Source organism: Diadema setosum, chromosome 4 (assembly GCF_964275005.1).
Source record: "Diadema setosum chromosome 4, eeDiaSeto1, whole genome shotgun sequence".
NCBI lineage: Eukaryota > Metazoa > Echinodermata > Echinoidea > Diadematoida > Diadematidae > Diadema > Diadema setosum.
In genome coordinates this window covers 28039366-28053468 of record NC_092688.1, presented here as the reverse complement: position 1 = coordinate 28053468, position 14103 = coordinate 28039366, and the positions used below count along the sequence as shown (strand labels likewise).

At 39.8% G+C, this 14103-nt stretch overlaps 1 protein-coding gene across 17 annotated transcripts in view; it reads left to right on the top strand.

Moving 5' to 3' along the window:
- Positions 1-4100, top strand: part of LOC140227986 (uncharacterized) — a 34636-nt gene extending 30536 nt beyond the window's left edge. For all 17 annotated transcript variants that reach the window (XM_072308370.1, XM_072308371.1, XM_072308377.1 and 14 more), the window contains 3 exons: positions 41-233; positions 1686-1762; positions 2280-4100. In XM_072308370.1, coding sequence (XP_072164471.1) covers positions 41-233; positions 1686-1762; positions 2280-2566 — 557 coding nt within the window. In that variant the 3' untranslated portion in view covers positions 2567-4100. The remainder of the gene's footprint in view (positions 1-40; positions 234-1685; positions 1763-2279) is intronic.
- The last annotated feature ends 10003 nt before the right edge of the window (positions 4101-14103 follow it).

Genomic DNA, 14103 nt, shown 5'->3' with positions numbered 1-14103 from the left:
TATTTTTACTGATTATATTTTTCTCCTATTGTGATCCAAGGCAAAACTTTTATGGACAAAACTATCAAGGTAGAGCTTGCTCAGCGCCCAGCTAACCGAGCTGGTCGGGGACGTGGCCGTGGTGGCTTTGACCGTGGTGGTCGTGGTCGTGGTGGAATGGACCGTGGTGGACGAGGCGGTCGTGGAGGTGGAAGAGGTGGAGGATCATTCCGTGAGGGAGACTGGGAATGCCCGTAAGTGTCGATGTTTGTCATTACTTTTGTGTGTGTGTTTCATGCCCCCACTGTGCTGTGTTTGCTGTTCTTTCTTGACTTCAGGATTACAACAGCCATTTCTTATATCTGAATGATATTTATATATAGTGATTACAATTGAGGATGAAATGATGTCTTGAGGTAAATGGTCAAACGGCAGCAATGAAATCTGAAAGAAAGCGACAAAACTGAAACTTTTAGAGCTTTTATAGATTACACAAACATGATTAATCTCTTGACACGAATGTGATTCACAGAATTAGTTTTTGTAGGCAGTATCTAGTTAGGTGGAGTCCAAAATTTCACAATCACTCTCTTCCTTGGAAGTTTTTGGCTGAATGCTGTCAAGCTTGTTTTATAATTGATGAAGCAATTTAATGATACTGCTGTGAGAAACAGCAAACATTGCCAGAAATAAGGAAAGAATATGTCAGATGAATTTGTATGAACATTGAGTTGCCCTTTTTGGGTAGAGGTCAAAGGTCAAATTGAAATACTGGTTCAAATAAAGATTTGCCCACCCCAGTTGTTTAAATCAACCAGGGAGGTGTTACAGAGATGGAGTGGCAACTCTTCGTAATTCATGCAAACACATGTTTGGGTTCAAGGTGTTACAATGGGATGTGTAGCATTCCATTTCGCTTTGAAGTCATGCTCGGCACCGCTCTAGTTGCAAGACGAAGTTCGGAGACGAAGAACACATTTCACCTTTCATTGAATTACAAGATTTATTTCACCGCAACATTTTAAATGAAATACTTGAATTGATTTAGAATAGTTTCGGAAAGAATTCAATATTATAAACATGTATTTCTAGTTTCTTCGTAATTCGCAATCGAAAGGAAATGAAAATTAGGCCCTCTTAAAAACCTAATTTTTTCTATAATGCGCACATTTCCGCATGTTAATTTTCTATCTGTTAATAAGGGGGTATTTTAATCTTTCAAATAAAGTACTCGGTTAAAGCGTGTTCCAGCGTGTTTTTAAACTATTTGCTGTTAAAATTGTGAGTTTTACACTGCATTTTGATTCGCTGCTCCAATTCAAGGTACAAAATTCATTGTTGCCATCACATTGAAAGAGAGAGCGAATTGCAGTAGGAGCAAATATTTCTAGATGTGAGAGCACTAGTCCCGATTATTGATGCTCTCTTTTGGCAAAGCACATGGGTAACACCTGTAGTTGAACGCATAACTTCTCGGCGGTGCCGCGCATGACTTCAAAGGAGAGCTTCTTTAGTTGCCGCTCCTTCTCTAGCACCTCCCTGAATCAACAGCTAGGTGGACAGAACTGAGCCTGAATATTGGTTGGGAATCAACTAAAACACTTTGAAGGCCAATACATCATCACAAACACTCTACATGTCTGGATTTTATAGAGTATGGTAATCCTGAATTGAGGTTAAACATCTCTTCTGCATTTTCCTTGCAGATCATGTGACAACAAAAACTTTGGCTGGAGGCAGACATGTAACAGGTGCTCAGCAGCAAGGGAAGGTGGAAGTGGAGGTATGTAGCAATGTGAAAGCAACAAGTTATATGTTGATCAAATATGGTGCTTGTACTAACTTTATCATGTAATTACTCATTTTGTGAGAACAGCATTTATCTAAGTTTCTAAGTTGGCACATAGAATAGGGTATTATCAAATAAACTTGACCAGGCAGTCCTTTGCCAAAGGCTGTAAATATTTTCAATCTGTGACTCGTTATATTCATCAAATTTGATATACCATGAACATCACTTCACTGCAGAAGTACGTATCAGCTAAATTCATGTGGAAATAGTTGTGATCCGTGCTGACATGAAAACACACAATTCACTTCTGTCATTTTCAAAGTACTTTGATCCTTGTCATTTACAAAGAGTTTTAAGGATAATGCAGGATATGAACATGATTAGATAATACTCAACACAGTCTGATTAATTACCGTATTAAGGGAAAGTGGAAGGTGTACGGAATATTTATTTTATACTCCCCTTTTCAAAGATTTTTATGAAGTGAATTGCACAATTGTCATTCTAGGAGGCCCACCAGACATGGGTGGCATGCGTGGCGGACGTGGAGGATTCCGTGGTGGACGTGGTGGCGATCGTGGTCGGGGCGGAGACCGTGGTGGAAGGGGTGGGTTTGGCGGTGGAGATCGTGGCCGAGGTTTCGGTGGTGGACGGGGTGGATTCCGTGGTGGGCGTGGAGGACCTGGTGGTCCAGGCGGCCCCGGTGGACCTGGTGGCCCTGGAGGCCCAGGTGGCTTCAAGATGGGTGGAGACAGAATGGACCAACGTAGGGAGAGGAGAGACCGGCCTTACTAGACTGTACATGCTTACGGGAGGGGAAACAAAGGAATCTGAGATTTTGTATAGTGTAGTCTTATCCATAATGATTTTTTTTTTTCCTCGAGTGGGGACCATCATGCTTTGTTGTACACACATGTTATGTTGAAGACCAAGTTGCTGAAAAATTGATCTTCTTTTTCCTTTCATTTTCTATTTGTTTTGTTTTTTTTACCTGAAAGGCAGTGATCATCGCCACACTGTCCATATCTTGTTTAGATACTTACACAGCTCCATCAGCTGTCATATGACCCACCTCTATGACTTTGATAAAGTGTTAGTAAATCTTACTCTTCATTTTCTTGTGCATCTTAGTCACTCATTTGAATATGGCTAATTGTGCTGATTTGTGTATACCTTTCATCTGCCTCTTAAATGTTGGTAAATGATAACCATTCATTTTGAATGGGTCCATTTTTCATGTTTTTGTTGAGTAGCTGATGTAAGGTAAACTGGATACTTCATGGCAACAGCGAGAAATATTTCTTTTCCCATCCACACTGCTGTAAATATGTATTTCTGAGTGGAACAAAGTGAACACATGAAAATATGAAGTTTTTAAGGGCTACATAAAAGTTGTAAAACGTTGTGGTATCTTGTCTTTTGTATTCGTTTTGAACAGTGGTGATATTTATCTCTTAGTGCAACATACCACAGTAAGTGTTGGTGTGAGTAACTCAAGATCTTAATTAAAATATGTCATATTCATTTATTAGACCCTACTGCAGTTAGATTGTGAATTTAGATCACAAGAAGCGAAAGCGATCATCACTTAGGCTGCACTGGGTTATGTGTAAGGTGGAACATTACAAGAAACCCACCAGACTTACCACAATGAGAAATAAATGCTGAGATGTGAAATATTATCAATCACCACAAAAATCTGAACCAGCTTTTTAATGACATGCAGGTTTTGTTTTGTTTTTTGTTTTTTGTTTTTTTGTTTTTTTCCTCCTAACCTCTTCATCTCAACAGTTATGCTTTGTGCTTAGCTGGCACCAAATTAATATCTTGTACAGAGCGTGCATAAGCGGTGTTAATCTAGCTTCATCATATTTATGTTGAGGTTTATGTGGCAAGTGTTTGCTGCTAGAAATTCTTGAAGTGAAGAATGGGGGAGTACAAGAAAATGATTCTCGAATAGCGACTTCCTTCATTTATTAAAACTGTATTGTGAGAATTTGAAGGAAAACAAAGCTCAAGACCTCATATTACATATAAGAACAGATTCTACTTATGAACTTTGAGATAGGAGACCTTATGTGTCAGTGCACAAGGTTTATGTATGTTCAACACATGCAAAGTGCCATATATTATCACAGTTTACTATTATGCTGTAGGGTCTATTTGTCTAAATCTGCAAATTTCTCGTGCGTGTGTTTCATCTTTTGCTCATACATTTGTAGCAAAAGGCAAGGATTCCCTGGCTGGCACTGTTTTAAGCTATTTTAGATTTGACTGTTATTTTTTTTTTTTAATGTAAGATATTGAAATAGATAAGTGTAACACCCAATCAATCTTGTAGATTGCCTTCTTCTTTTTGTATTATTATGCAGAACCTCTTGAAAGTATAACTCATACGTGGAAACTCGATATAACGAGAAGGTCGGGACCCAGTCGTTTTCCTTGTTATAGCCAATAACTTGTTATATCAGTAGGCATGAAAAAAAATGCACATGTGGGACTATATATATATTATACACATTTCAATTAGTACTGATAATCTGGCAGTGAGTGTGAGGGAATTATCCTTATGTGTAAGAAGATGTTTACAAATTTGAACGTCATTGAGAAACACATTCTTAATATCGTATTGCATTGGCAAAAACATCTTCTTACACATAAAGGTGAGTAATTCCCTCACACTCATTGCCAGGTTATTAGTATTACTTGAAGCGTGATACATATCGTCCCACATACGGAAATTAATGTCTTCAAGTCATGTTGGGTTTTTTTTCATGCGTACTGATATAAAGAGATATTGGCTATAACAAGGAAAATGACCCGGTCCTGACCTCCCTATATCGAGTTTCCCCTGTACAAAGATGTGTTGGATGCTTGCGTGTGTGCATGAATGTCTGCCTCAGATGTTACGTAAAAATGCTTTTGCCAAGTCTGCATGAAAGGTGAATGAAACCAAATATCTTACTACAGTGGACTCCTGTTATAACGAAGTCCTCAGGACCAACATTTTTTTTTCCATTATAAAAATTTTGTTGTAACAAATTAACAATATATATACATGGAGTGGATAATGTAACCAGAATTACGTAATAACTGTTCTTCATAACAGGAGTGCACTGTATGTAAATTGAGGGAATGGAGCAATATTGCATGCATCAGCAGAGTTTGAGGAAAATCGGACAATCTGTTCACAACTTACAAATTTTTAAATTTTAATCATCCAACATATGTTCACTTTTCTAGCATAATGAAAGAGCACTTGGCTTCTTTCAAAAAGCAGGTGCATAATGTTACCCTTGACATATGCCAGTATACAAATGATGCACAGGACAGAGTGGATTGGTGAGAATTGGATGCGCTAGTTTAACTTTTGAACTGTTTCCAAAGTTTACCAAGAGTATCCAATTCTCTGATCCACGAAATATGCCTGTGCATCATTCATTTTATATAATGGGCCCATAAATTCATGAAATTCAACTTTGTTCCCCATCATGCGTCCAATGCACTTACAATACATGTACTTTGTACAAGGCTTCAGATTTTTCAGGACGGAGTAATAAAAAAAAAAGTTACCAGTTCAGTAAAATTCAATGCATTACGATTGACCAATCAGATTGCAGAGATTCTAAAGCCCATTTTATAATAACAAGTCGAGGGAGTGTGTGCTATTCATAACAAAATAGCAGTTTGTGGAATTCTCTATAAATTTTCTTTGAATCATTTTCCATGAGCTGTAATAGTCTTGTAATCCGATGACGGCTGCACTGAAACTTAAGAAATTGATAAGTTTTGAACAGATTGTCTGATTTCCTCGATATTTCACTAATGCGTTCTACTGCAATGCTGCACTCAAGTCAGTCCACATGTATATATGGGCTTCATTTCCCCGTGACGTTAGGGAGTTCCGCTTTCACAATAACACAAGCCATTTAGTGGCCGGTGGGTAGATGGCTGTGAGATGCCTACAGCAGAGCTGCCAAGCCTGTGTTTCTGCAGGAAGTTTCATGAAAAATGAAGAAGCATCTTCATGTCATGACAAAAGAATGTACATGTGTACTAGTAATAGCCTGGGCGTCATTTTGGTCAACTGAGAAGCATGTACAAGTACCGGTAGGCGGTAACACAAAAGTACTTAGTATTTCTGATCATCCTGCGGAGTCTTCCTGCTTTATATATGATAACCTCAACAAAATTCAACTACAGTATATAGCAAATATGTACCTTGTACATAATTGCTCTAGGAAATTTAGTCAGAGAAATCTTCTGGATAGACACATCATTGTACAGTATTACTGATTGTTTTGAATACCTCACATAAAACTTGACATCACAACTTTTCTTAACCCTAATCAGGCTGGGGGGGGCGGAATCCGCCCCCCCCCCTCGACGTTTCGCGCAATATCTTCGCAACGCGATAAGCTCCCGCCGCGATGTTTCATGACTTTTTTCTTTCAAGTATCGCGCAACTTTTGAGACCCAAATGTTGTGCCCGCGCGTACCGTTTTGACGCGACGCCCGTTCGAAAAAAATTTGTCAACCCCAAAATTGCTCCAAAACGTGATTTTGTGTACAAATCCAATGCAAATTGTGTTTTTTTAATTAATTCACATAAAAATTCATATCTTCACTTAGAATGGCCGAAATTAATTTATTTTAGCATAATGATGCTGTGAAAAATGTCTGTGACAAATTTTGGCCAAAAAACAAACAAAAACAAAAGGTCAAAAAACAAAGAAATACATAAGAAATTCAAAAAACAGTAAAATACATAAGAAATTAATTTCGATACAGATTTTTTTTTTTATCCTATGTCTCAAAAGAATGATACAAGAAACATTTTAAAAAAGAAATTAGCTTAATTGGAGCATAAATAAGTGATTTAGAGCCCCAAACTGATTTTATGCATAAATTACAATAATCAATTAATATGAAATATAAGAAAAAATTTTCGGAGAAAGCAACCATACATTTTGATAGAATACGTCGCGGGTGTCGCGTGTGCCGATTTTCGGCGCGATCGCGCGTTCCATAGGCGAGATCTGAAGGGGGGGCGGAATCCGCCCCCCCCCCCCCCCCCCAAGATATAGCATAGCCAAAAAAGCCCAGCCTGATTAGGGTTAACCCTAAAATGGCAGGGGGGGGGGGAGGGGGTAATCAACCCCCTTGACATTTTCCACGACCATTCCGCCATGCGAAATGTGTTGCCCATGCGGCTCGATGACTTATTACTTTCAAGTCTCGCACATCTGACACCATTTTTGCAAAAATCGGGCATATACTGTTACGACACTGCATGACCTTTTAAACATGCTCGTCAGACCTAACTAAATTGGCTCAAAAAAGTGATTTTGTGTACAAAGTCGATGCAAATGGAGTTTTCTCATCTTATTAGCTAACATCAAGTGAGCTATTGTGATCACTCTTCGTTGGTCATCCACCGTGCCTAAACTTTTTACATTTTCATCTTCTTCTTGAAAACCCAAGACCGATTTTCACCAAGCGTGGCAGGTAGCATGTCTAGGGATAGGATATACATGTAAATTCGTTAAAATGGGCACCATGCCCCACCCGAGGGACCCCAGGGAGCCCCAAACCTCCAAAATTATGGAATCTTTCAAATCTTCTCTAGAACCAGAAGTGATAGAGCCAAGTTAATACATTTACTATGAGTTAGCACATTGATGACTGTAATTCCAAGTTTGTTTATGGCGGAATCAAGGATGCCCCCACCGTGGGCTTCCAAATGGGGCCTAAATTGTACATTTTCATCTTTTTCTTAAAAACCCCATGTGATGAATTTTCACCAAACTTGGCAGGTATCGCTATGGGGATAGGATCTCAGTTTGTTCAAATGGGTACCATGGCTCACCTTAGGGGCCCCAGGGGACCACCCCCCCCCCCCCCCCCCATTGAGGAATCTTTGAAAGTCTTCTCTAGAACCAGAAGTGATAGAGCTAAGTTAATACATGTACTGTACTATGAGTTAGAACATTGATGACTGCTGTTTCAAGTTTGTTCATGGCAGAATCAGGGGTGCTCCCCTCCTTGTCTTGGGGGGGGGGGGGGGGGGTCCAAATGGGGACTTATTGAACATGTTCATCTTCTTCTTGAAAACCCCTTGATGGATTTTCACCATTCTTGGCAGGTGGGAGCATGCCTAGGGGTTAGGATGTCAATATTGTTCAACTGATGGGCACCATATGTTCCCCTTTGGGGTCCCAGGGGTCCGGCCCCCAAAGATTAAAGAATATTTACAAATCTTCTTCTCTCGAACCAGAAGTGCTAAATACTTTGAGTTAGTACATTGATGACTCATAGCAGATCCGGGGATGTCCCCCTCCCTTGGAGCCGGGGGGGGGGGGGGGGGATTCAAATGCAAGCCTAAATTGTACTTTTTTTTTCTCCTTGAAAGTAACATGGTGGATTTTCACGAAATTTGGCAGGTAGCATTCCTAGGGGCATATGATCTCAATTTGTATGAATGGGCACCATGCTCCCCTTGGTGGGTGTCAACAGGGGGCCCAAACCTCCCAAATTAAAGAATATTCAAAAATATTCTTCTCTAAAATCAGCAGTGATAGAGCTTTAATTTTTTTTATTTATTTATTTATTTTTTTTTTTTTTTGGTCAAACTGCATAGTCAAACTTTCTTGGGGGAAAAGCAGATACACACTATATACTCCAATCAATTTACAAATGTTAGTGTACAACACACTGTAACCTCGGTCTTGAACTTGAGAACTTATATTCAAGCATGAAGAATACATGATTACATAATAAATATAACAAACTAATACAAACAGAAAATGAGTGATTATTGTACATCACACAGTTCTGTCATTCCTTGGTAATACATGTGTTATACGTGTGGGAAATTTCTTTTTGTGGCGCGCATGACTGTGAAGTGCCCAGGGGCGTGATAACTGTTAGTCCAAATTTTAAAAGAATTGTTTTCAGAAGATGTGAAAGCCTCTATAGGCTCTAAAGTCATGAAAGACCAAGGCGCAATTCTTTCCGGTTCGGAAATGATTGCATCCGCCCCCCCCCCCGGAAAAAAAAGCAACAAAATACAAAATACATTAATAATAGTAACAACAACAACAACAATAATGATAATAATGATAACAATAATAATGATAATAATAATATGATGATAATAATAATAATGACAATGAAATAAATAGATGATTTGAATTAAAAAAAAAAGGGCAGGGCAATAAAATGCTACTAGTACTCCGTGAACTATGTTTAATAGGCCGTATTTACACATAGCTTTAGTGTATTTAGCTTGTTTCTCATTTCTGCGGAGAGACTTCATCAGACTTCAATAAGACTTCAACAATATATTTTGCAAATTTGGCGATTATATTCCACAAGTTTATATAAAGCGATGCTAAAGATACAAGTAATGAATTAAACTTCTTTTTTTTTTTATCCCGACTTTTCACTATGAATTAGGCCCATCACATCGGCAAAACGTGACGCAGCTGAAATCACGGTCGCACAAGTCTGTGGAACACTGAATTGCCAATAGGCTAGCGGCCTGGATGTTTAGCTGCTTTACCCCCGATATTACAAGTTGTTAAGTATTAATCATCAGTATTTAAACTTGATGAGGTTATCATCTTGGAACTAAATCATCTTAACAGATTTGCCATGGCATGATTTTATCATTTTAGGCATCTTCAGGGGTGAATACGATCTGAATTTACACTTTGAAATAAGATAAAACGCAGATCTGGACAGCTGAACCGCTGATATTTTTTGTTGACGTAACATGGGGATTTTTATATAAATCTAGAAATCTAGTCATTGGGGTTGGTTGCAGGATGAATTATTTGCTTCTAGCATGCATGGATTTTACATATTATAATGGTGCTTGCATCTCCAGTCTCCTTTTTTTTTTCTCTTTTTTTTTTGACAGATGAATGTTTGTATCAAATCCCGCATCAAATCAATACATGTATCAATTTGTTAGTAATACATAGGTGCGGAGGTGGCAAAATATTATGATTATGATTCGTTGAAATTTAATTTGAGTCGGCACTTCCAATTGTTATTAAAAAATTAAATGCGAAGAGACAATATACTATATATACATATTATGCAATGTCTATCATGGGCCTACATTATAGCGCGGATGGACTTTCAAAAAATCCAACCACTTCGAAGTACGAAATCCGCCGCCATGTTATTGTCTTGAAAATGATGATTGTATTAATAACAATGCGTCGTCACCGACAAAAGAAGTGTTTCCCTCGGCCTTTTTGGCTGATGCGCATTTTCAGACAGCAACGTCTTTGAATATAAACGCCAATGATGTGAAGCGGCAAACTCAGAACATGACTAATTTCGTGTCATTGGACATGACTTTGGCTACGCATATCGTGACTTTGCCTATCAATACAGGGGCCGCGGAAGGTTTTTCAGTGTGTGTGTGTATGAGGAGGGGGGGGGGGGGGTGCGTGACCGGGGGTGTCAAGATCAAGCCCCCCCCCCCCCCCCCCCCCCCTTAAACGCACCGGCGGATATGATCTTGGGGGACGGTTACAATGCGAGGGAGCGAAGCGACCGAGCGAGCGGAGCGAGCGAGAGGGACCCCTCCCACGGTGAGAACTTTTTGCATTTTGATGTTTAAATGGTGCAATTTGATGCATGTTTTATCGACTTGAAACGGCCCCACTTGTTTAAGGTAGCAGGATATTTTGCTGTGGATTATTATTAACCAATTTGCCTAGAAAGAGGTATAACGTTTCAAATAAACGTCTTTTATTAATTCTTACAATAATTTCTTGAACGCTGTCTGTTAAGCAATCAAACAGAAAAGGCATGCACACTCGGTGAGGGTGTACATAAGGGATATTTCTCTTCCCACACGAAGGTGATTTTACATTTTTCAGACCTGCAATTCAGCGATCTGGTGCAAACTTTTGGTGCAATACTTTGAATTTTTTTCTAGCTCCCCCCCCCCCCAAAAAAAAAAAATAATAAAGGAAATAATCAGGGCTCTTTTCAGGAAAGTGTTATTAGCAAAGGGTTGACGGCATTTAGCTCTTATTCCTCGTATGAATCATCTGTGTGTATGTACAAAGTCTAATGAGCTAGAGGGGGAGTGTGTGGGAGGGGTATTCTCCCTCCCGCTCGACGGAGCTTTTGCGTTTTTAAAATTGAAATAGAGCGATCTTACGCACACTTTTTGTGGGAAATTCGGAAATTGTCATTCCCCAAAGTGTATACTAAGTCTATAGAGTCGACCAATCAATGGGAGTGTGGCAAGATACCCCTCCCATATTCGAGGGAACTTTTTTTTTTTTTTTCATTTTGAGAACTGAAATTCAACAATCTGCACATGGCGCGCACTTCTGTTGGAATATCTGGAAATTTGTCAGTCAGAGAAGTGCTAGTATGTGGAAGGAGACATAGCAGGATGATGTGGGAGGGGATAAGCCCTATTCTCCCTCCTACATGAGGGAGATTCTGTATTTTCTGATCGCAGTTAAACGTTTTGATGCCCACATTTTGTGGCATATATCAAAGTGTAGCCATAGTTTACTTTATGCACAGGGCCGGGGGGGGGGGGGGGGGGGGGCAAACAGGGACAAAGCGTGGGAGAGTGCTATCCCCACCCTTCCCGTACGAGGGAGCTTTTGCCTTTTTAAAGTTTAAATTCAGATATCTCGTATACGCATATATTTTGATCGAATATTTGGGAAATTATTACAAAAATGATCGGGGAATGGGAGAGGAAAGGGTTGATTAAATGGGGATATTCCCTTGTACATGAGGGAACTATTGATTTGTCGGAATGTATAGTGATAAGTCTTGTGCACTCAGAATTCGGGATTGATCTCGCTTGATCGAGTTGATCTGATCGGCAGTGGGAACGCCGGGTATTAAGCGGGCGGAACCGCCTCCATCGCCCACCCCACCTCCCCCCCCCCCCACCCCTTTGCTACGCCGGTGCTTAGACGGGAACTTCATGTAAGGGTGGAATCTTTGGAATTCAAATGTAGGTAATGTAGGTCCATGGTACAATATACAATGGGTTTATTTCCTATCACAGGTTCACACACAAAATAAAGAGACAAATTGATTTCTGTGTTTCGTGTTTGTTTGTTTGTGTGTTTGTTTGTTTGTTTGTTTGTTTGTTTGTTGTTTGTTTGTTTGTTTTTGTACTGTAGGCCTAAATGTCTTTTCAGGCCATATTTTAACTTTGGATGCTATAGTGTACGTGGAGCCTTTATTCATAAATTTATCATTTTTGTCAACGGAGCAACCCAACCGCATCCCTGTTGTCTATTATACTTAATGCTCAATTACTAACGGTTACAACTTCAGAACAATTTAATATGAAGGGCATATGTGGATTATATTACCCTCTTGACGTCTGGTGAAGACAAACTTGTGTGCAAGTGAACTGGAGACTTGTGGGGCCAACCATCACCTCATTTCATTGCAATGCGTGACGCATAGGCCTATGATATACTACAGTCCTTAGGGGTAAAAAAGAAGAAGAAGAAGAAGAAAACCTACCTGGGGATAATAAAGTAGATAACCGTTTTATGTTAGATTCGATTTCAGTTGAACTTCATCTGTGCTTTCTTTTTATTTTCATCAACGTCATTTTACACGTGGAGTGCATGGATTTTATTATTTTTTTTTTTTAAAGTTGCGGGCGATATAGGCTTACATGATTATTTTGAACAATTTTGACTATAAAAAGAGTGGTCTATACCGTACGCGTGTATAGGGGATAATGTTCCGCCGATATTCAAGTCTCTGACTTCTGGGCAAAAAGAGAACCAAGAAAGCAAAAAAAAAAAAAAAGCAAAAACAAACAAGCAACAATAACAAAACCCAAACGGACGGATCGTTATGTGTACCATGAGGCCTGCACTTTTATTCAACAATGGGACTATATACCCACAATCTATTACTAGTACCTTGATTACAAATAGGCCTTATACAATCATGTATGATACAGACCTCCCAACCAATACTGAATTTGGAGGAAAGAATCTGAATTTTGACCATTCCCAGCTCTTGTTTCAACAGGATCACGAGTTTCCTATTTTTCTGCGTTTTACTACACACTCATGGGAACTTGCTCTTTCTTTCCTACTTTTGAGCCAAATCATCACTCTTTCATTCGGAAAGGTTGGGAGGTCCGATGATATTTTGATGGCTGAGTGTCATAGCTAGCAGAAGACTGAAATGCCTTATAAAAATTGTGGAGATAAGGACAGTGGAAGTTGATACGTCAATGCCTGCAAATATTGCTCATGTTGAAAAACAACAACAACGACAACAACAAAAAAACACTGTAGGTACGTACACTCTAGAATACATCTCTGTATCGGCCCATGGACGCATGCCGGGCGAGACACTCTAGAAGCTCATTACGTGCCTACAATATATCATACATCCATCATATACACGTATACAGGTCACGCGTCTGTTGAGAATGAGAAGGGCGTTAAGTTGTCTCGAACACTTGGGTTTTGTGACAACTTAACGCCCTTATCATTCTCAACCGACGTATTGAAGCTGCTTGTGACATGTGTAGGGAGGAGTTCTTTGCAACAAACTCTTATCATAATGAAATCGCCCTCTATGTTGTATGGACCGCGTACCCCGCGCCACCGGGCGGCGTGTTTTTTTTAGACGGCACAGGTTGGGGAAACTAAAAATCTATCGGGGACCCTATCCCTAAACCTAACCCTAATCCTAATCCTAACCCTAACCATCAAACCCTAACCCTAACCCTAACCCCAACCCTAACCATAATCATAACCATAACCATAACCAAAAACCCTAACCCAACGTTTTTCCCATAGGTTTAACACGCGCCATGCCCCAATCTGTGCCGTCTTAAAAAAAACGCCACCGGGCGCGGCGTGATCTGAGCATGGCCTACATGCAGCGTGGGAACAGTACGTACCGTACGCGGTACGCGATATGATAGGTCAGTCTCATCTCTACGGGATACTATATAGGACCCAATCGTCGTGTGCAATACTCCATCCTCATAAGGTATATGATGACATCACCACGATTTTGTGGATAAATTATTGAAGGCAAAGAGTGCGGACCATTGCTTCTTGTAGAAAAGCTGCTCAAAGCTGTAGCCGTCATTTCTCCATTCAAAAGGTAGGACTATCTTGTACAGCTGTTGCGAAATTTATGAATTTGTACAGTGCAAAGCATCCAGTCTGTGCGGAACGCCACGGCCAGGGCTGTCGTGTACTAAACGTTAAACATACTAATATTAATAAAAGTACCTATCATATAACCATTAAGACGTCTAGTAGTATCGTTATTGGTTAACCGAA